Source organism: Sander vitreus, chromosome 20 (assembly GCF_031162955.1).
Source record: "Sander vitreus isolate 19-12246 chromosome 20, sanVit1, whole genome shotgun sequence".
Taxonomy (NCBI): domain Eukaryota; kingdom Metazoa; phylum Chordata; class Actinopteri; order Perciformes; family Percidae; genus Sander; species Sander vitreus.
Window position 1 is genome coordinate 20,195,622 of NC_135874.1, and position 21,239 is coordinate 20,216,860.

Sequence of the window (21,239 nt, forward strand, 5' to 3'; positions counted from 1 at the left end):
GAGCATAATATGAGCACTTTAACTTTCTCCATTTAAGATAAAGAAATGTAACTGGATTAGAGGGGAAAGTATGTGGTGAAGGCCACCAATGCCTCAGTTTCAGTATTGGGTAAAACAAAGTTACTACCTATATGTGCTTCAAGGATTCAGCCTTTCGTTGGGCAACAAAGCTTTAAAAAAAAAAGTGTGTGTGTATGTTTTGGTCAAAGAGTGTTTGTGTGAAAATGGATGACAACAAAAAGACAATCTTATTTTTGTTTTCTAATGCAAAATCTATTTTTGCACTCTGCATTCATCCACCTTTTAAAAGCACATTTAATGTAAGGGAATTTAATATCAATAAGCATCAAACTCATTCTTCAGGCTTATATACAGTGCCTCTATTCACTCTTTTCATGTTTCATTGTTTTAACTAGGGTTGGGTACCGAAACCCGGTGCTTATACGGCACCGGTGCCTTAACAACCGATATCTACCGGATCGAATAGTAACGCGGATTTTGGTGCCTCATTTTGGTGCTACTGAAATGCCAGCGCTGTCCTCTGATGCTCCGAAACAGACGTTAGAGGCAACAGAAACATCGCTGCATGTGACGCTATAGTTAACATATTAATACACTTGGCAGCAGGTAACGTTAGCCTACCGTTAGCTAGCAGCTGGATTAAACACGGTTAACTGTGACTGTGTCTCCCTGTAGAGGATTCCAACACCGAGACAGTCTGCTGTTGTCGGAAAAACAACACAGACGCTGCGTTCACTTGAAACTTGCCTCGCCAGCCTCGTAGTGCATTCAAAGTTATTGTAAAATACCCTTTTTCTATCTAGTGGTTGTTTTTGTCGTTTACCAGCAATTTACAGGTGAAATAAATTATTGTTATAAGTTATTGTTATTCCATTTTTAATAAATCATTTAATTTAGACCATATGGCCTTAGCAATAAACAAGCCGTTCTTAAATGTCGCCGACTGTCGTTTTGGGCTCCATTTTATCTTTTTTAAGTATTTGCATTTTTTTTTTTTAAGTATCGGTTTAGGCACCTGCACCGTTTTAAAAGTATCGTTTTAGCAGCGGTATCGTAAAAAAACTAAATGATACCCAACCCTAGATTTAACTGTGAATCACATCGGGTTTTTTCCAACATTTAAGGAAACTGCGAAACTCCAAATAGCACCAAGTTTAAAAGTTGCTAAGTTGTCACTTTAACATGGCAGTCTTTCCTTTGACCATGTCAGTGAGTCGTATTAATCAACTGTGATTCATAGTTAAAAAAATAAAACATGAAGTCCAAAGGGGGTGAATGTGTTTTATCGGCACTCTACCACTGTATGTTAAATTATATTGTTGCATTGACTTTGCTAGTTTACTATTTTTTTTCCGGGGAGGGTCCCAGTGTTATTTTTTGGCATTTGTTTATATATGAATTTAATTTAATTCATTAATTTCAATAAAAGTAAAATTGTGTACGTGTGATGTTTATTCCTATTCCTTCATTCGTGCCCTCTGTCACCGGATGAGAATCCAGCTGCAGATCAAGGTGTGAACCACTGGAATGCTAGAAAACCACTCTTGGAAGTAGGGCAGGGCGATATGGAGAAAATCAAATATCACAATATTTTTGACCAAGTACCTCGATATCGATACCGCAACGATATTGTAATGTTGACTATTGGTGCTTTCACAAAATATTAACACAATGAGATTTTTGATAAATAATCATCAGTAATGTGGATATAATGACTATTATTAAAGTGGGTAAAGGCAACAATTACAACAGTCTGGTAAGTTCAGAAAATGACATAACTTTACTGTAATGCAGCCTGTAAAACCAGGAAAAGACAACACTTGTGCCATATTACGAAATTACGATATCCAAAATCTAAGACGGTATCTAGTCTCATATTGCCCAGCTCTACTTGGAAATGTCTGTCCCCAGGCAAACAGGACCTAGGGGACACAGGCTTCACTGCACACAAAGACACTTTGGGGGGGCGGCCTCTAGCTCACCCAGTAAGAGCGTTTGCCCCATGCGTCTGCTCCTGCAGCAGCATGGGTTCGAATCCCCCATCTCTCTCCCCCTTTCATGTTTATCCACTGTCACTACATAATAAAGGGAAAAAGCCCAAAAAAATCTGGACACTGGAGTTCTAGAGTAAAGCCTACTGCATACGAGTGTTGTATTGCGTTGTTCGATATCTTCCAAACTAAGAAGTGTCTGTCCTGGCACAGAGGGCAGATATCTTTGTTTGAAAGAACACACTGTGTGTTTGTGGATTTCATTCTGCAAAGGCACTGACATTTTTGTTTGACCGACAACATTTAAGTGATGGCTCTGTGAGCTTATTGATTGGGGATGAATTTTTCCTTATTTTAAGCCATTCAGCAGAGACCATCACCATTGCACGTCTGGCTGTTCCAGATGTTTCCAGTGGTGCTACACCATGGGTGCTACACCCACCCAGTAGCCTACCAATTGCTGCCACTTCCTCTGGTACATGCCCTAAGTTGGTGCTGCTTGTCTCTTTTATCGCTCTCTCTCTCTCTCTCTCTCTCTCTCTCTCTCTCTCTCTCTCTCTCTCTCTCTCTCACACACACACACACACACACACACACACACACACACACACACATCAGCCTCTGCTCCACCTGCCCATTCTCACATCCGCTCCACATCTCCTTTTTTAATGAAAAATGGCAAAAGGTGGCGAACATGGCGACATGTTCTAACCCTATATAATGTCTATGGTTCTAATTGCAGTATTGCGCACTTTTTTCAGGTCGAAATAATCCACTTCACCACTGTAATGTACACGTGGTTTCATCACATGATGAATTCCTTCAGTGTTCCCTTGCATCAGCCAACTAATTTTACTGTCTGTGCTGCCAACAGACCCCTAAACAAGTGTATAGCTACAGACTAAAGAGCAGCACCTAGAGCACCCATCATCAGACTGGAGAGGAAAAAGCCTGGCTGGCTGCTGGCAAGATGCAGATTGAGTGTTGCTTATTATTTTTATGTGAGTAAACTATAATGTATTGTTTAAAATGAATTGATTGAAATCAACAACCTCCACAGCACAGAGCAAATACTTTACGTTTCGCGACACTATCACGTTGCGTCACTCGTGAAAACTGCTTAGCTATAAAATTGTAAACAATAACAAATGGTATGACTATTGTTGTGAAGTGTGTCATATAGCGATATTGTTTTAGCATTGTTTAGCCGTTTTAGCATATTGACCGCTTCCCGAATAGCCTCGATGGACAAATAACGTTAGCACTGATAGCGATAGCAAGTTCACCTGAGTTAATACGTTATGGCAAGAAAAAGTTTGTGGACTGTGATGCATTCACAGATTAAGTTCGTAAAGTATCGTCGAATGAAGTTTTTTCATAATTGCCCGAAATGAGAAGAAACATATTTGTTAGATTCGATGTGTTGTGTGTGTTGTGTGTGTGTGTGTGTGTGTGTGTGTGTGTGTGTGTGTTTAACAACTACTATACGTGACATGGGCTGTTAACACGGGTGTATCCTTTTCATTTCGCCGGCTGGTCAGCCATCTGCGTTTCCTAGGATGGCGAAGGCATGACCCGCCATTTGCCTCTTGGCTAATCAAAGGCAGAGTAGTCTATGAGCCCGGAGTGCACGGTAGCGGAGGATAGGCAGAGATTTTCTGTATTGGGGTATCGGCCTGGAATACACCCCATGCCCTCTTCTGTAGATCTTTATTAGCTTACAATTCCGTGACACCATATTACCCGATACACCTGCGATTTAGGGGGTGTTACAACATTCGACAAAGAAAATACGCAGATTATTACTGTGTACTGAAGCATTAGTGGTATAGTCCCATGCATGTTTCAGAATAAAAACTATAAAGGGGTTAATGATGTTTAACATCTTCTTTCCCAAAACCAGATCATTTGAGGAGCAGTGTAAGTGTTACCATTGCCAGTTTCATAGTTATTTGCAGACATAGTCTTCACGAATTAGAGCATTTCATAACCACATCTTGCTTCATGGGATGTATTTGTCTTTTTGTCCACAGGTGGTGTTCTACGACTTTGCAGTGGACAGGACATTAACTGCATGGCCGCTCAGGAGGCTGAATTTACAATGTACACAATATCAGAAGTGTCTCGTGTCTCGGATGTCGAGCCATCCGACTGCGAGTACTCGTGGACAGCTGTAAGTTAGACAAGCCAGAATAGTTTAGCTTAGTGTTTTCTGACAAATTTTCTATGTTTCTCATATCTCTCATGACATTATATAGCTCACAAATACATGATCAGAATCAACGGAAGTACTTTTCCAGGATAAAGCTTTGTCCCTCACCTTCCGCTCTCTGTCTGTTGCCGTTCTCAAAATCCCTTCAGTCTAGCAGGCCACATGCTGAAAATGGCAAGTTTTGAAGAAAATGTGGATCGTGCAACAAGGCAGACCTGCTTGGTTCTTTCGGGGAATGATTGTAAAGATTTACAAAGAATTATGTTTACAACATTTACTATCTAACTGGTATGTTTTGGGACCGATTGGTGGGGATTGCTGTGGACAAAGTACACACAGCGATACACTCGTAGGAGCAAATTGTATCCAGCTAATTTAAATAGCTCACGCTACTGTGTTGGGCAGTTAACTTCATTTAATATTTTATGTGGCATTTGACATCTGCATTTGACGATTGTGATAGGTCTGGTAAGGCAAGACTACTTGCAGTGTGATAGCCAAGCTTGTTTTGATGAGCATACTGTATCACTGTAACCTCGCTGGAACAGACATGAGGGTTTTTGTTATATGGTTTGAGAGTTGGACTCACTGTCTCCCCTCCCCTCGCCCCCTTTTTCTGTGTTGACTTTAGGACCATGTGATTGCAAACCACAAGGAGAAGAATCCTGAGCTGGTTTTGACACACACCATCAATGCTATCGTCACCACAAAATGCTTTGACACTGTCATCTTCAAACGAAACTGCATCTCAGAGGTATTGGACTTTTACCACATAAAAAAGCATTACCTCACAAGGACCAACTCACAATATGAGCTCGTATATACAAAAATATAAGAAATGCGAGAAAAAAACTAAAACAAGAACGAGATCTTTATTAATTATGTAAGGTACTGTTTTAGTCCAAATAATATTGTGTAGTTAGGAGATTGAAGAGTTAGTTTACATTTCCCTTGGTAATCAGATAATGGCACTATGGATAAGCTATGATAGCTTTGACATCAGAAGTACTAAAAACATAGAGTTAAGATAGGATTCATTTGAAAATGTTGTCTTTCTGTCAATAATAATCTCACTGTATTGCCCCTTTGTTTCTTCTCCATAGAGGGAAAGTTACATGGCTTACTGTGCGAGTGAGTATCATTTCCTGTCCTAGACTGAACTCTTAAATGACATCTATTTCCATTGGAATTGTAAAGATTTTGTTCCACCATTGACCTTTTGTCAGATTGTCTCATCCTGTTGTATCTGTGATTGTCATTATGAGTGTTTTCCTTTATCTGGTGTTCTGATGTAAGAATGTCTTCTTTTTCTAGTCAACTGCACGCTGAATGCCCCCTGGTTTCAGAAACACCGAGGTAAAGAAGAAGTAAATGCCATAAATATTAGTTAATCTGTGTACAGTATCAGATATGGGTGACATCTTACAGCAGCAGTGTGTCTCCCCTGTGTTTTGCAGTCTAAGCATGAAACATTTGTTAATGAAAGGTTACATCATGTGTCTGTACTGCTTCCCGTTTGAGTGAAACAGGAGGCAGTGCGGTGTGAAATCACTACAGCAACACAGACCTTAGATTGAAAGAATTTTTCATTCGTAACTAAATAGACAGCAGTAGTTGTCATATATGAAGCTAAATTGGCTTTTTCCGTAATGAAAGAATGCCTTACGAGGCCTCACGCAGCACTGTTTGTCTTACCTTTTGTAGACATCTGTAACTCTTATCACCAGTTACAGTAGAGCAGGTGGGGGGATCAAACTATTACCACAACCAGCCTGATCAACTCATTTATTAATTTGACAATACACTGCAGCATAAATCTATGGATGTATTAATAAATAATAAGTAACTGCTTATTTACAAAATGAACGATGCCAATTTTTTGTCGATTACCGTTCAAAATATGCATGAATTGTAGTAAACTAAAAGAAAATGCCTATTTTCTTTGTGATAATTACGTTATTTGAGTAAATAATTTAACTTTTTAGGTAAAAAAAAAATTGTCTGTTGTTTTGATTAACTGTCAAACTCTTTGTCCTGACAGAGTTTTCCTACATCTGGATCGGAATTGTTGGTGTTGCAGCCATCTTCCTGGTGGTGCTAGGGATACTTTTTTTCAGGTATTTCCGAATCAAATCGGTATGTAAAGTAACATGCATTCTTTTATATGGGCAGTTTGAAATAATGCTCTATTTTCATTGGTAGGGAATGCAAATCGGACGCCGTTAAGCCAAAAGCAGCTGATGTGGAGATGGGGAATTAGGGGGAAGTGGAAAGCTTTTCGTCTTTTCACCTTTCTTCAATTGATTACATCAATCTATCTAAATATAGACTGCCATCTAGAGTAGCTTCTTAGTAAACCTACTGTAGCCCGCCTAACTATCTACATCTGTATTATGACATAATCATGCTGAGAATTATATCAATGCTTCTTACAGTGTTTCCCTACATTCTTTTAGTAGCATTGTGCTTTCATTATTACTATATTATCAGTTTAATTCTGCTGCACTAATCTTTACATTTGGCAAAAAAATCTGTGTGGTTGGCCTTTCTTTAGGTTAACCATCTTTTCCCAGTTTGAAACAATACACTAGATTCCCTCGTTAAATCCATATTTCTGCTATCTGATTTGTGTTATGCATTCATGTCACAGTTGAAATCATGTTACTGATTAGGTTAGTAGCCAAAATATCTATTACCATAGCTAATCCGTTTTTGAATAGGTTTCTCTAACCGACATCCACCAATACCATCATGTCAACAGGCCACTGCAGCAAGTAAAAGTTTCAAGGAAACACTTTATATATATATATATATATATATATATATATATATATATATATATATATATATATATATTTTTTTTTTTTTTACTTTTATATATTATCTAAGGCTGTACACTTTGTTAAAGAAAATCCACAAATGCAATCAGTTCAGGACAATCATATGTACTTGAATGTGATTTAAGAAACTATATACCTTGTGTTGTATGTACAGTATCATGGCATTATAAGCTCAACTCATTGTGTCATTGTTCCTGGCCACATTTAAGACCGAATCCACCACAGTTCTCTCTAGACATATCGCTAATTTTGTCAACATATGGCCTTTTTTCAGTCTCATCTTTGGTGAGATAAAACTTCTGTTACATTTGGCGAAGCAGTATCTCAGCTTAATAGTATTTTAACAGTGTCACCCTTGATAATAATTGCACAGCCAGTAGTTGGCTATGATGTATTGGTGCACTGCACATATAAATAGTTTTGAGGCTGTGGAAGCAAACAGACAGACAGACCGCAAGTGCACTTTGTGGACCAAGGCCCATTCCATTCCAATAGCAATATAGTAACCTCCCCAGGTCCAGTCAGAAGCCCCATATTGGTGTTAAAGTGAACCAAAGCTGTGGAAGCTAAGAGACTCGTAATGCAGCACCAGGGAGTGCCCTTTCAGTGTCCTGTAGCATTATAGCAATCCCTCTTAATGTGCATCTGAATCCTTATCATTCATAATATGTTATTGAAATATTTAACTATAAATTCATATGTCCATACTGTTGGGTAATACAAATATAAACTACAGTAAGTAAATAAGAATGAAATATGAAATGATACCTGATATTTATATGCAGATATACATATGCTAACATAGTATTTATATGCCAAAATGTATTTTTATTATTATTATTATTATTATTATTATTATTGTATACACTATATATATATATATATATATATATATATATATATATATATATATATATATATATATATAATTATAAATACACTGCAGGGTTTGGATGCATGTAATTTTATCCAATACAATTGTTTTGTGGAGCGCGATATAGTGACGATATAATTGTAGTGGATTGTGAGGTGGTCCAGTCATTGAGTCATGAGTCCGTCTGGTTACTCTGTCTGCTTTATGAAATTTGTTTTTATAGTAATTTATCAATTCATGTCACATTTTCTGCATTAAAAAGGCTACCATTTTAAAAACAAGAGTTTTTTTGTTTTTTTTTGTCAAAATGTATTATTATGTAGATATAGGTTTCTTTAGCAAAAGGGTGTGTCTTAATATCTGGTGATATGTCTCAGCCAGTGAAAAGTGGGTGAGGTGGTGTGAGAGATAACGTGTGACAGGAATTTGAAATCACACTTTCAGAGTTGTTTATGCTGAGAGCTCCTAGCAGCTGTCACACAGGAGAGACCAGATACTTTAACCATCACAGGTCCACACACTGTACTGTAACCTGACAGTACTACTCAGACTGCCATACTTTCTCTCTCTGCCTATTTGAAGATTAAAAGTCACAACAGTGTCAGCTCTATAAACTGTTTCTTACATGTTAAGATAGTAGTGAACACTGTACTAATAAAAAGGGGGAAGCGCCTTTCTGGAACTACAAGATAACTAATGTTCTCATGGTGTTAACTTTTAATTGACTAAATGTAAAAACGTTAGAAGTATTCATCAATAAAGTTTAGGGAAATAATCTACAAATGCATATGTTTCAGCAAACAGCTGCCCGACTTCTTTCTCTGTGGAAACTAAACATGATTTATTCTATAAAACACACTACTCCACTTTTGATTCACTGGGGTCATGACCTCAAGTTTATGAAGGAAGTGGTGGGACGGCGTCCTAGTCATGTCATCGTCAATGGGTGTCTGTGTATAAACAATATAAACGTAGTGGATGATGATGTGACCGGTTCAGCCAATGAGAAACAGGTCTGCTGTTATGTGTTACGGTAAAAAAAAAAAGTGTTCACAGATAGGCAGATGTACTGTATGTTATGTTAGTGAATGGCCAGATGTTCGTATGGGGGTGGCTGATCTGGCTGAACTTGTCCCCGTTGTCGTCCCCTGCCTCTCCCTCCTACTCCCCTTGCTCTCTGTCTATTGTTGGCATCCATTGTTCAAAACAGGTCTTCTGACCTTTGACCTATATATACTAAATCAGTGATTGGTTAGTAATCTGTTAAGCAATTAGCGTTTGCACATGTGTGTGTGTGTGACCTGGTGAACAAGTGTAGCATTTTGATTAGTTGTGTTTGGAAAAGGAAAGCAAGTCCCTTCATGTTAGATTTTTGGGTCTTAGGTAGAGAATTGTGTGTAGTGTTTTGAAAAATGTGAAAGGCTGAGAAATAGATTTTGGTTTTAGAGATTTGGTGTTGAGTTCTGCTTTTTGAGTAAGAGGTTTCAAAATGTGTTGTGTAATGTAAGGATTTTGTTTGTAAGCAGTTGTAAAAAAAACTGGAAGCTACAGGAAGCTACTTTTCCTGTAGCTAGGATGGTAACAAAGCCCCAGTTTTTTCCCCCCAGGAAGCTTACTGTACATCTGACCATATTTGGACAGTTCCTGTAAAAAAGGTGATGGCATTTAACTTAACTTGAACAGTCATAGTCTGCGAGAAGACTGGATCTTTTGTTAGGATAAGAGATAATTACCCTTGGTGTGGGGAATCTGTTGCCATATCATGTGACCCTTCATTGTTGTTCATGTTGTACAGTAGTTGCCAAGACAACAGTGATATTTTGTGATTTACCAAAACACAATTTTTAGGGTTCAGACTTCAGGGAAGTAGGAGTCTAAGCTTCATGAGGTGATTGTTACTCAGAAGTCATGTGATTAGGGTTTGTGGTTTGTGTGTGTGTGTGTGTGTGTGTGTGTGTAATATGTTTGTGTAATAAAGATAAGAAGAGAGTGTGTAGGAGTGGTCCAGTTTCCAGCCCTCACAGGAAACAATGCTTTTCCCCTTGTAAAAAAAATCAATCAAAGCTTTTGAGAACGTTTCAAAAAGGAGAACATACACGCGTGATGAGTGCATGCTTATGGATCTTGACCCTGATACTTTTAGGCCCATATTCACAAATTTTAAGAGAAGCTTAATCTGAAACTATAGCTATGTCCCAATTCAGTGGCTGTAGCCTTTGGAGGCCACAGCCTTCGAAGTCTGCAGCCCCTGCATTGGGACATAGCTTACATTTCTACAACCGGATTGGAGTCTCTCATCTCCCCCTGTCTTCTAATCACCTAATGTATCTCACACCAACAAAGGTATCATTATCATCTCACTAATCTCTGTCTCTCTGTCATGGGAGTGAGACCTGTAATGAAGTTTGACTTCAGGACAGTTTATCGCTTACACAGAATCCTGCAGGAGTGGAAGTAGTGTTAGAATATTAGAGAAGTACTGGTTTCACTTAAAAATAGTAAAGTACATTTATGGTTACTTGTGTTGAAAATGACTCAAATTAAGTGCTAAAGTAGCTTTTATGAGAACTACCTTGAGTAACAGCCATTGAGATAGATGTGGTCACTAAGGCTACTTTTTTTTAAACCAAAACATAGCAATGTAAATGTCAGCAGAGTTAAAATCTAAAACATATGTCAGATTTTCTCATACTTTTAAAAGTGATTATTTGCCTTTACAAAAGGAGCGGATTACAGAAATTGAAAATCTACTTTACTGAAAGTGAGATTTTTGATATTCGACTGTACTCAAAAAATGTCAACTACCATGATGGAATCAGTACTTCTACCGACTTCTACACTGTATTCAGGTCAGTCTATATAGTTACACTGGATCTGGAGTGTATTAACAAATATTTACATGTTTAATTTATGTGTTTAATTATAAAAGGTGGATGCTTTGTGTTTGGTTATTGCACAGGAATTAATCCTGACACTCTTCATAGGTGACGGCTTGTGGGATTAAACTGTTCTTGTCTGGATGTTTTGGCGAACAGTGTTCCGTAGCGCCCACCAGGGGGGAGAAGCTGAAATAGGTGAGGATACTTGCTTCCTGTGAAGTAATGTCTGGAGGCATCAGTCTTATGTTTGACACCAATGCTTTTCTCTGCCGTCCTAACTGTCTGTTGGAGTCTACCAGAATTTCAGAATTAGAGTTTTGTCAATTCAAAAGTCGCTAATTAAGAGCCGAACTAACAACATTAAATGACAACAATGCAGCACACTAGCTAGATACAAGTCTGAACTTGAACAGTGTCCCCATCCAATGCAATGCCCTTGTGCACGTTCTTGTATCAACCACATTTGCGCGTGGCCGATAGTAGCGACAGGTAGTTGGTGTTTTCCATAGTTGGCTGATGTTCGATAGGAGGTGAGTTAATTCATGTTATCATATTTTGGTAGACCATTAGTGCAGAATTCCGTTGGCTGGCATCAGCTTACCTTAATTTATATTACCGTTTACAGTTTAGCTACCTATGGTATGCCAAATTATTAGTAACGTAGCTAAACGAAATTAGCTGACATTAGCCAACTGCTAGCGTAGCAAAATGCCCGCCGAGCACTTCTAGCTAACGTTAGCTACATTGAGAACCACTAATGTGTAGACATTTTCTAGGTAATGTTAAGATAAGGCGACGTTTGCAAATCCCATACTTCACTAACGTTAGTTAACGTTAGCGTGCAACATTTATTTTTTATTTCTTATTTTTTATTTTATTAATTACAAGCTATTGACCGTAGCTAATGTTAGCTAGCTAAATCCCAGTCAAGGCTACGTTGAGGGAAATTATATAGCCAACCATGATGAATTGACAAGAAACTTAGCTTTGTTGAAGAAAATTACAGGGTGACCCTAAATGCAACGTTATTGGAGAAAATGCACGCTGTGTGTAGCTAAGTTTTGTTCTGTAAGTAACGTTAACGTTAGCTACATGTTGTCGGTGCCAGCTCATGCTGGCAGTCCCCTTCTTTGAAACCCTAGACGTTATATTTTTGAGGAGTCCGCCATTAGCTAAATAATGCATTAAATGCATAGAACGTTAAATAGAAAAACAAATGGTTATTCGTTTTATTTAAACCACCCTGCCAAATTTGGTGTCTTTTGAAATGATGTGTTCTTTGTTTTTCTTTAAAATGGAACCCTGAGTTTATGCTAATATGAGTTTGTGAAGATAAACCCACCAGTTAACTAGTTAGTTAATGTAGTTAGCTAGCTAAGCTATAGCAAGTGTGTGTCGATTAATTTCCGATTTCATTGTATACAGGGTTTGGGTCAGGGTCATGCACTTCTCATTAACGTTACTTTTAATTAAGTTGACTTATGAAGGATGATGGATCTAATGAACACAAATATTTTTTTTGAAATATTCAATTTTCAGCTACTAGCTAATGAAATTAAAACATTTAAGTACTATCCAAGTTCATTTTATATTTATATCACTTTGATTTTAGCTCCAATCATTGACTATAAAAACATTTTTGTTGCTGTTTTCCAACGATGATCTGAAAGTAGTTAACTGACGATCTGATGTATGTGTTTTATTCTGTTTTCAACAGACATGGATGATAAAGCGCATTTGACAACAAACCCAATTTTCAATAGGCTCAATCCAGCCAAACATTTTACACCTCTGTCCATTTATTCAAGGATGATCACTTGTGAGGAAAAGGCCAGTCTCGATCACCAGACAAAGCTCTCAAACCCGTTTATTAATTTTAAAATTGAGTTGGTAAACAATAGTGCCGAAAAAAGAAAATTGGAGGATGACAGTTATCAGACTCCAGCAAAAAAGCCCTGTAGTTCGAAGGATGTGTCCCCAGACCTCGGGTGTTTCATGGACTATAGCAGCTCTCCTGCAACACAGGACTCAGTGTCCCCCTTTGCCAACTCTACGCCTGCATTGTTAGATAAGACACAAGATATTAAGAGTGAAATAAAAGAGAGTATGAGTTCTCAGCTATGCTCAGAGCAAGTTGAGTGCTGTTCCTCAACACAGCCAGGGGGTAGTAAGGGAAATGCACCACACAGTTTGAGGTGTGAGAAAGATCTTGCACCTGCCTTTGACTGTGATGTTGAGGACATCTTGTGCCTCAATCCCTTGGGCACTGCTGTAGGATTTTCTCAAAATAAGCCAGTCTTAACTGTGGCAAATGGACAAGAGTTGAAAAGAGGAGATGGACAAGTGGAGGAAGGACGAGAGGAGCTTAAGAAAGAAATGCATCTGAATGTAAATGATGTAGAAGAGGATAAGGGTTATTTCTCCATGTCCTACATAAAGGACCTTAAAATGGGAAAGAACCCCTCTCAGTCAGTATACTCTCAGGTGCCTCCAGCTACCTTGAGTTCCCTGCTAAGGTTAGGTGAGGTTGAGACTCCAGAGAAGGAGTACCTGCGTGTTAGATCCAAGAAGGGGGACCATCCTGAATGTTCATCTGAGCCAGGTTGTCCTAAACAAGCTGTGCGGTCTGGACAGGAAGTTTCCTTCACAGTTAGGGATTTGTGTCCTATTGTAAGTGGGCCATTGTTGAAGCCTGATAACTGTCCTGTAGAGCCTTTAGAAGGTGATGTTGATGAGACATGGAATATTGGTTCCCCCATATTTGAATCATCCATGTTTCAAGCCACACCTGGCGGAGCGGAAACCACTCTGGACACTTCTTATGAGACCACATTACCCCTCCAAGTTCAGGTAAGCAGAGTTGCCATTGATGTAGTCCTGCACACATGCGGTCATTTTTGTTTGCATGTCACATGCTCATTTTGTACAATATGTAGTGTGCATTCTGCAACTTGTGTGTTTTTTCAAGGTGAAATCGGTTGTGGTGGCTCTTGGTCAGCACACCTCCAGTAGTAAAACAACAGCAGCAGCTTCTCTGCCAGAGCAAACCGCTAATCCCACCAAGCTGAGCCAAGATGAGAACAGAGGTTCCACGTCTGCCAAATGTGTCAGTGCCAGGAGTCGAAGGTACTGTAGTAGCCTCTGCCACCTGTAGGGAGAGCTGTAGGACCATATAAAACACAATGTGGAAGGGGAACTGTGTTTGTCCTTGATAATACTCTCATATTTTTACCTCTCTCTTTCTGTGCCATAGGGCTGTCAGAAGTCGAACATGGGCTTATTTAATAGTAAAAAAAAATCCAAACTATCGGATGCTGAAATTACTACTGCAATGTTTATTTTTTATAAATGTGATGGCAAACTTCAGTGAATCTCGCCCATTACAACTACAAATGAGACCAACATGCAAGTTGTATTGCAGTTAATCAGCTTTCGTTTTATTGGCGCAAGTCTCTTTCGGACTGTACCACAGACAAGAAATGGATTTTATTCTTCAGCAAGTTTAGCGATAGCCAAAAAATGAATAAATGTAGGGCTTGGTTAAAGCCAGTTCCTAGCAGCGTATTTGAAGCCTACTGCTTCTTATGCAAGAAAGCAATTAAACTGGGAACGTTGGGTGTACGGGCACCGGAGTCTCAGGGAAAAAGTGAGAAACCTCTAACTGCTGTGAAGGGTCTCCAGCAAACGACAGCCATCAGCCAGTTCTGCCAATTATCTGGTGGCTCCGGCCCCAGCACTACCTCCACACTGCCTATGCCAGGCCCACACAGCAGCTCCCCAACTCCTGTAAACGATCTCCGTGTCGCTCTTAGATCAGAGCCAACACTGAGAGCGGAGGTGCTCTGTGTCCTTCACACAGTGACTAGACACCGTTCCTATAATGCGAATGAGGAAATTGGGGAATTGTTTCCGACGATGGTTCCGAACTCTGACATTTGATGTGTTTTTGTTTTTTTGATGTTGTGATATAGGTCGTAAATTTCATTCATAATGGTCTTTAAAAAGTCTAAATTTGACTTGGTGAAACCTGCAGAAACCCTGTTCTTGCCTTGGCCTACCTGCATGTGAAAACTATAGACTGTTTAAATAGGTTAAAACTAAATGCTTTTGTTATGTCGTCTGATGCCTCACACACACACCTAGGCGAATGGCAACCGGCTTGTGCTGGGCTGATGGTGGCTGGTTGGAAAATTTTAACATATCGCCCAACCTTACTAGCTAGTTGATTCTTGTTAATTTTTTGGTCTGATAACCCATACATACATTCAAATGTAATTTGAATATTAAATTAAAAAAAGGAATACAATTTAAATGGTATTTTAGAGGAAGATTGACAGCTCTACTGTATCATTATTGTTTATTAAGGATGTCAATGATTAATCCATTATTGGTTAATTGCCTGTAATTATTTAACTGGGGCTCATTGTGTAGATTTGCTGTAGTATGCTGTTGCCCGACTATGTGGAGCCTTTAACTTTTTAATGAGATTGAGTTCCAGGTGTGTTTGGTTACCACTCGAAAGGGCTGCTCAAACTGTAAAACTGAGGCAGCCGTGTTGTAGAACTCTGAAGCAGAAAGAAGAATTTATGAAAATTCCAGAGTTTTTGTTTGGTGGCTGTGTGGTTTAGCTATCCGAGGCCCATACTTATGCTTGAACAGAAGCAGCTGCTCAGCTATTGCAAGCTGAGAGCTGAGTGTCAGACAGCATCACTTTGATTACTCTTCTAACAAGATCAACACAAAAGTGATTAACTGTGTAAGCGACAGTTTCCTGCTCTGAGTATAAATGCATTTTAGTGATGGCAGTAAATGGACAGATTAAGTCGAAGCACAGTATTGTTCATCCCTGAGACATCTGTCCAGCTGAGCAGCTGTTTTAAGTAGCTTGGCTAATGCTAGCTACAGTTAACATCATGTAGATGAGGTCTGCAAATTATTTTATACAAAACCAGTGAGGCTGAAGTCTATTGTGGGTAGATTGGGGTAACCTGTTTTACATTTATGTATTCAATAACATTTATTTACAGGGTTATAACAGGGTTATGTACTATTTTTCTATTCTGTTATCAATTTTGATAATGAAGGTAATTATTTGTAAGCTATGTCCAACACCTCTAGCCTGATCTAATGAAGCTTGAAGTTTGTGGAGCTGTTTGCTATGGGCTACTCTTAGGGCCCTGACACACCAACCCAATTATCGTCCGTCGGACAGTCTGGCGAGGTCAGTGACTCGAGTCTGCTCGGTGTGTTCCGTACCGTCGTAGGAGCTGTCGGCCTTCATTTTGGCCGACCCGACATGCTCAGTCGGAGACAGGGCAGTCGGGACTCACCCGGAAATGGCGAGCGGATGACCCTCTCAAAATCTGACAAATCATTTTAAACGGACCTTTGTCGATCTGAAATGAAGACAGATTCAGCAACTGCATGGCCTATTTCTCGCTTAAAATGTTTTCAGAAACGCATATTTTAGTACAATATGAGATCGTATTCTGAACAAGCCGCCATGACAGTCTGGCTGTGGATTTCCGGAGAAAAAAGACCCACGCGACATGTTCGTCCAATCAGCTGCCAGTTTTCCTTTTCTGGGAAACCATACAGAGAAGAGCCGCCTTCTGCTATGGAGACGTATTACGTTTTGCGCACACGCAGAGCGTACGCTCAAGTCGGCGTCGCCTCAGTGTTTTTTGAGGCATTTTTTTGGACCTCGGGGACCCGACTGATCAGTCCGACTGCCTTTTCTGCCGACGGTCGGCCGCCTGGTTGGTGTGTAACAGCACTTGCACTGAGCTGAAATGGAAACGCTGTGCTGTTATGGGGGTTTTATCAAAGGTATTAATTTTTTTAAGGTTCCTGTTATTCTACAGTATTGAAGCCGGGGGGACACAACTGAAAATTCGAATACCAAAATTGCAAATCGGGTACCTACCTAATAAAAGAATATCCTAATGGTCGAATATTGGGGTCCAGCCTAAAAAATTGCCTATTCTATTTTAAGTATGTTTTGTCTTTTTCAGGCCGGTGATCTTTGACAGGGAGGTGGACTGGGAGCGTGAGAAACGGCTCTATGTTCATTCTGTCACCAGACACGTGAAAGAGCATCGAGGCGCCAATCCAGGTATGACCCTGAGCTCTACCAGACACACCAGAGAACCACAATACACCCGCCTATCATGTTCATTTTTTAAAGGGGTGATAGAATGATTATAGAGGGTATTTTACACTGTTCCTTAAGGTCTCCTAATAGGGTATGTAACATTAGTTGGGCTGAAAATTGCCCGAATGCTATTTTATTAGGCCCTTAACTACCCTGTGAATATGGCTCTATTTGGAACAAGAGCTTTTCTTCCAAATATGGTATGCTCAGGAATATTTAGATGAGCTGCGCGCTGATTGGTTTGAGCGAACCCCATAGAAACACATTGGAGACGAGACAGCAGGTCTCATATTTCAGACACTGCAAAGTTATACATTGTTTGTTGGGCTATTTCGTTATTAAATTCACTTCTGAGACTTTTTTAAGCGAGAAATCAACTATATAAAGCTCAAATATGGGCTGTTTATAAATTGATGGTTAATTGCAAATTTAGTAAGACGTGTCGGACTTTAGGAGCTCCACACAGTCTGACAAGAAAGCGGAAACCTCTATACCCAGTGAAAGTCACCGTTTCTCGGTTACTGGACGACCGGGGCTCGTGGCTCCGCGGAGCTCCGGAGCTGCAGGCTAGGCTGTGTCCCATTTAATCCTATGAAAAAATTGTTGCTACACTTTCGGCATAACTTTCGTATATTTACATTTTTGAATTTCGTCACGCCACTTACATAACATCTACCCCAAGGTCTTATAAAGCTAACTATGGTGTCCGATTTCAATTTAATGCATTTTTGTGAACATTAGGGATTTCGTTAGCTGCTACTGTCCATTCAGTCCTATGAATCGCGGCTAGCTGCAGGCTTTGGAGCTCCATCAGAGCCTCTGCATTTTGTAGTCCAGTAACCCCTTCGTGACTGAGATCCAGCTAGCTCACAGCGAGCTGTAGTCTATGAAGTAGGACACGCCGGGCGGCGAGGCAGCACTTGCCGCTGTCACGTAGCCTGCTGAGCTCCTGCTGAACTGCGACACACAGTCGGACACAATTTGCAATTAGCCATACATTTTCGTAAAACAGCCCATATTTGACCTCTACATAGTTGATTTCTTGCATAAAAGTCTCAGAAGTGAATTTAGTAATTCAATAGCGGACCTCTGGAGATCTGCATGACCTAGCTAGATTCAGAAGACTAAACTGACCTCAGGTCAGTGGTGTAGCCTATGCAAATGTTGGGGCGTGACAAAGACTAGGAGTTGGGATGCTTACGTCAGCTTGCAGCTTTGTTGAGGTTGAGGTTCGCCCGTTTTCAGCGGCAGTTTCAAAATGTGAGATTTGCAGAGGATAGGGGTATCAATGGGAATTTGAGCTTCTATGTTATGTCCTATTTACCAACCGAACTGTCGTTATTCAACTATGACAAGGTAAAATCGGTTTTGCATTCTATCACCCCTTTTAAGTGTGGTTTCACAAAAGCATACTTGTGTTTCCTGAAGATGTCATGAGTGAGCTGCTGACCCTGATGACCCGTGTGGCCGACCAGGCTTCAGGCACAGATGGCCGAAAGTGGCAACATCCCTCTGATCTCACACGCAGGTACGTCACACTCACTGGGTTTCTTCATAGTTACGAAGAGGTGTGGATTTCAAATAGTCCTAAAGCAGACATGTTTCAGCCAACGCAAAATACAGATCTGTGCTTATTTTTAGGAACTACCAAAGACGGCTTGGAATCCAAATGCCTAAAATGACCCTCCGTGAATGGCAGGCCAGGAATTACGCAACACACAAGCGCTTTGCCAAGGTCCCAAAAATCTTTGAAAGGAGCCCATTTCCCTAAATTTGGCTAATGTTTTACCTTGTACCAACGGCACTTAATATTAATGTTTGTACTGTTCTTCTTTCCTATTTATATATGTAGTGTTTATTTTTGTTTAAGTGCGGCTCTCTATTTTTGTTAACTATGCATGCCCCCATGTTGACAATATAGAAATTATGCTAAGGAGCAAGCATCTTAATGTTTTACTATATTTGAAACTGCATGTTTTAATGTGTATGTGCATGTTTTGTTTTTCTGCTGTTTGAAATGTTCTAAGTATTTGCTGTTGTGCCAAGTGCAAAGGTATCCTCTATTCATGTTTACTCTGGATATGATTAGGACAGTCCAGCCTGTATTGACACGTTTCCTATCTGTTCCTGTTGATTTCTTGCCTCTTGGGCTGATGATAGCCTCACATCTGTTTCTGAAAATGACAGCAGCTAGCAGAATTGACAGTTATGCAACAAATTTGGCAGGCATATTGGAGAACATCATATTAAGTGTACTGTTACATTGTCCACCCTTGTACAACCTTTGAAGCCTAGTGTTTGATTGGAGGGGAAAACGTTGGTGGAAGATATAGTGCAGGGCAAAGCAGAGTCATTGATTTAAATGTTTCATGTAATCCTGGTAATGTTTACCAAGAGGTTTTAGTCCAACCCTGCATACGACCTCTAGAGATTCATGTAAATAGACATTACTCCACATTTAACTCAAAATCGAGGAAACTGATAATATTGGATTACTTATTTTTATGACATCACAGTCAACACACCTTTGCAGTTATGTGATTTAATATGTTTTATATGTGGGCAGGCAGACATTGTTTTTGTGCCCCACACATTGGCACGGTGTTAGCAGGAAGCGATTGAGAGGTCTCAGTGGTGGATATTTCAAAACATGACCACTAGGGGTTACATGGTAAAATGTTCGCCGTGATTTGTGTGAACTGACCTTTTAATTGTAGAGCAGCAGTGACCACAGTGTACTCTCAGCTGCTTAAGAGGATACTCTGCACTGTGGTCTCATTAAACCCTGTAACATTGTAAGAAAAGTTTTAAGTGCCACAGGTGCCGAGTGGAGAGCATGGCTGTGTAGGGTAAGATGTGTACTCATCAATTATAATAAAGCCTAGCCTGTTCATCTGCCACTACAGTTGTCATCACTTGTGTGTTGTAATGTTTGAATAATGCTGCATCTTTGTCAGCTTTAAAAGAGAGTTAACTTCACACCATCCGAGTGCTGTGTACAGGCTGACAGAAGTGACCCTGTGGAGCCCAAATACAGGGAACTAATCAGCATGACTCCCATTCGTTAAATAATGCAAGCTGTTAAAGTACTCCTGTATGTACAGATAGTGGGACAGCCTGTCCCTGGCCAGCCATCCAGAAGGCAGAGGTATGTGGGTGTCAGTAAAGGCCTTGTGACACGTGCTGTCACATGCATCAGAGGAGCCGCAGCACCTCTCTACACCTTTTCCAACCATGTTTTGCCCCTCCAGAGTCATGAGCAGGATCTCAGCAGTGAAGAAACGGTTTCTGTTTATCTGACATGCTTTACAGTACTCTGGCTGTGTTGGGTTTTGTCAAAACAGTGCACCGCTCAAAACCGAGACTGAGATAGAAGCCATGCATGTCAGCTACAAAATCCCACAGCCTTAATTTGACCCAACAATTGCTCTTGTATTGATAAATGGATACCAGATGTACCTAATTTAACTTGGGACTTGGCTAAGATCCAAGTGAATTGTGTTGTGCTATTTAAGTCTCATTGATTTCAAAGTCATTACAAATTCAGGCACGTTTTCTTACACAAGCTGCTGACTGACTCGACAGTAAATGTTGCCTAAAACCATATTGTTTATGGTCTATGTGCTTTTCTGATGGAGGAAACTGACAGTTGAAGCCAGAGCTTCGCTGCCTTGGTTCTGTAAAAGTTTTCTTTAGAAATAAATTCAGTAACCTGACCTTTTTTTTTTGCACAGAAATGTTTAGACAATCTCAATTTTAGTTTTAAATGTCACTTGTTAATGCCATTGTTCACAATTAAGATCAGACAGACTTTGGTTGAAAATATTAGATATTTTTCATTTTATTGAAGCATACACCATATTCTAAATAACTGAAGTTGTGTAACCTTGTGCATAATAGTAAAACCATGCTAGCCCTCGTTAAGCAATGACTCCTGTACACTTCATTCAATTAATATAAACATGATAGCACTAATAAAGCAGTTCATTTTCTAAACCATGCTTCTTGGTGGATCTCATTACTATATTTAAAGAACTTATGAAATAGTCCAACTTGCCTGTAATATCACAATGATGCATTCCAGGCATGTTTGTAGTTTAATACAAAATACACGTGTGTAAGATGTTTTAAAAAAGAATCCAGTGTATTTTTTACTGCTCTGTTGTCTCGTCACAAAGTAGTCCCATTTCTGCTACTAAGCATACCGTATTTTTACATATCATTTTATGATGATATTTACGTATCATACATACAGTAGCATGAGAACA

General features: G+C 39.7%; 2 protein-coding genes across 2 annotated transcripts; both read left to right on the top strand.

Annotated features, from left to right (window-relative positions):
- The first annotated feature begins 2,844 nt into the window (after positions 1-2,844).
- Positions 2,845-7,011, top strand: LOC144535070 (uncharacterized). The gene is made up of 7 exons (XM_078277342.1): positions 2,845-3,013; positions 4,046-4,185; positions 4,856-4,978; positions 5,328-5,355; positions 5,539-5,580; positions 6,266-6,341; positions 6,427-7,011. The coding sequence occupies exons 1-7, from the start codon at positions 2,983-2,985 to the stop codon at positions 6,482-6,484; spliced, it is 498 nt and encodes a 165-aa protein (XP_078133468.1). The 5' UTR covers positions 2,845-2,982; the 3' UTR covers positions 6,485-7,011.
- Positions 7,012-11,285: 4,274 nt separating this feature from the next.
- kop (askopos) lies at positions 11,286-19,871 on the top strand. Its single transcript, XM_078277530.1, has 6 exons — positions 11,286-11,347; positions 12,535-13,667; positions 13,786-13,943; positions 16,832-16,932; positions 18,400-18,499; positions 18,613-19,871. The coding sequence occupies exons 2-6, from the start codon at positions 12,537-12,539 to the stop codon at positions 18,740-18,742; spliced, it is 1,620 nt and encodes a 539-aa protein (XP_078133656.1). The 5' UTR covers positions 11,286-11,347; positions 12,535-12,536; the 3' UTR covers positions 18,743-19,871.
- The last annotated feature ends 1,368 nt before the right edge of the window (positions 19,872-21,239 follow it).

What these genes read in the sequence shown, in the direction of transcription:
- kop (XM_078277530.1), top strand. Translation starts at nt 12,537, where the DNA reads ATGGATGATAAAGCGCATTTGACAACAAACCCAATTTTCAATAGGCTC. An exon ending in GTCAGTGCCAGGAGTCGAAG is followed by an intron (nt 13,944 to 16,831) that starts GTACTGTAGTAG and finishes TGTCTTTTTCAG; the next exon opens with GCCGGTGATCTTTGACAGGG. An exon ending in GCATCGAGGCGCCAATCCAG is followed by an intron (nt 16,933 to 18,399) that starts GTATGACCCTGA and finishes TGTTTCCTGAAG; the next exon opens with ATGTCATGAGTGAGCTGCTG.
- LOC144535070 (XM_078277342.1), top strand. Translation starts at nt 2,983, where the DNA reads ATGCAGATTGAGTGTTGCTTATTATTTTTAT. An exon ending in GCGAGTACTCGTGGACAGCT is followed by an intron (nt 4,186 to 4,855) that starts GTAAGTTAGACA and finishes TGTTGACTTTAG; the next exon opens with GACCATGTGATTGCAAACCA. An exon ending in AACGAAACTGCATCTCAGAG is followed by an intron (nt 4,979 to 5,327) that starts GTATTGGACTTT and finishes TCTTCTCCATAG; the next exon opens with AGGGAAAGTTACATGGCTTA.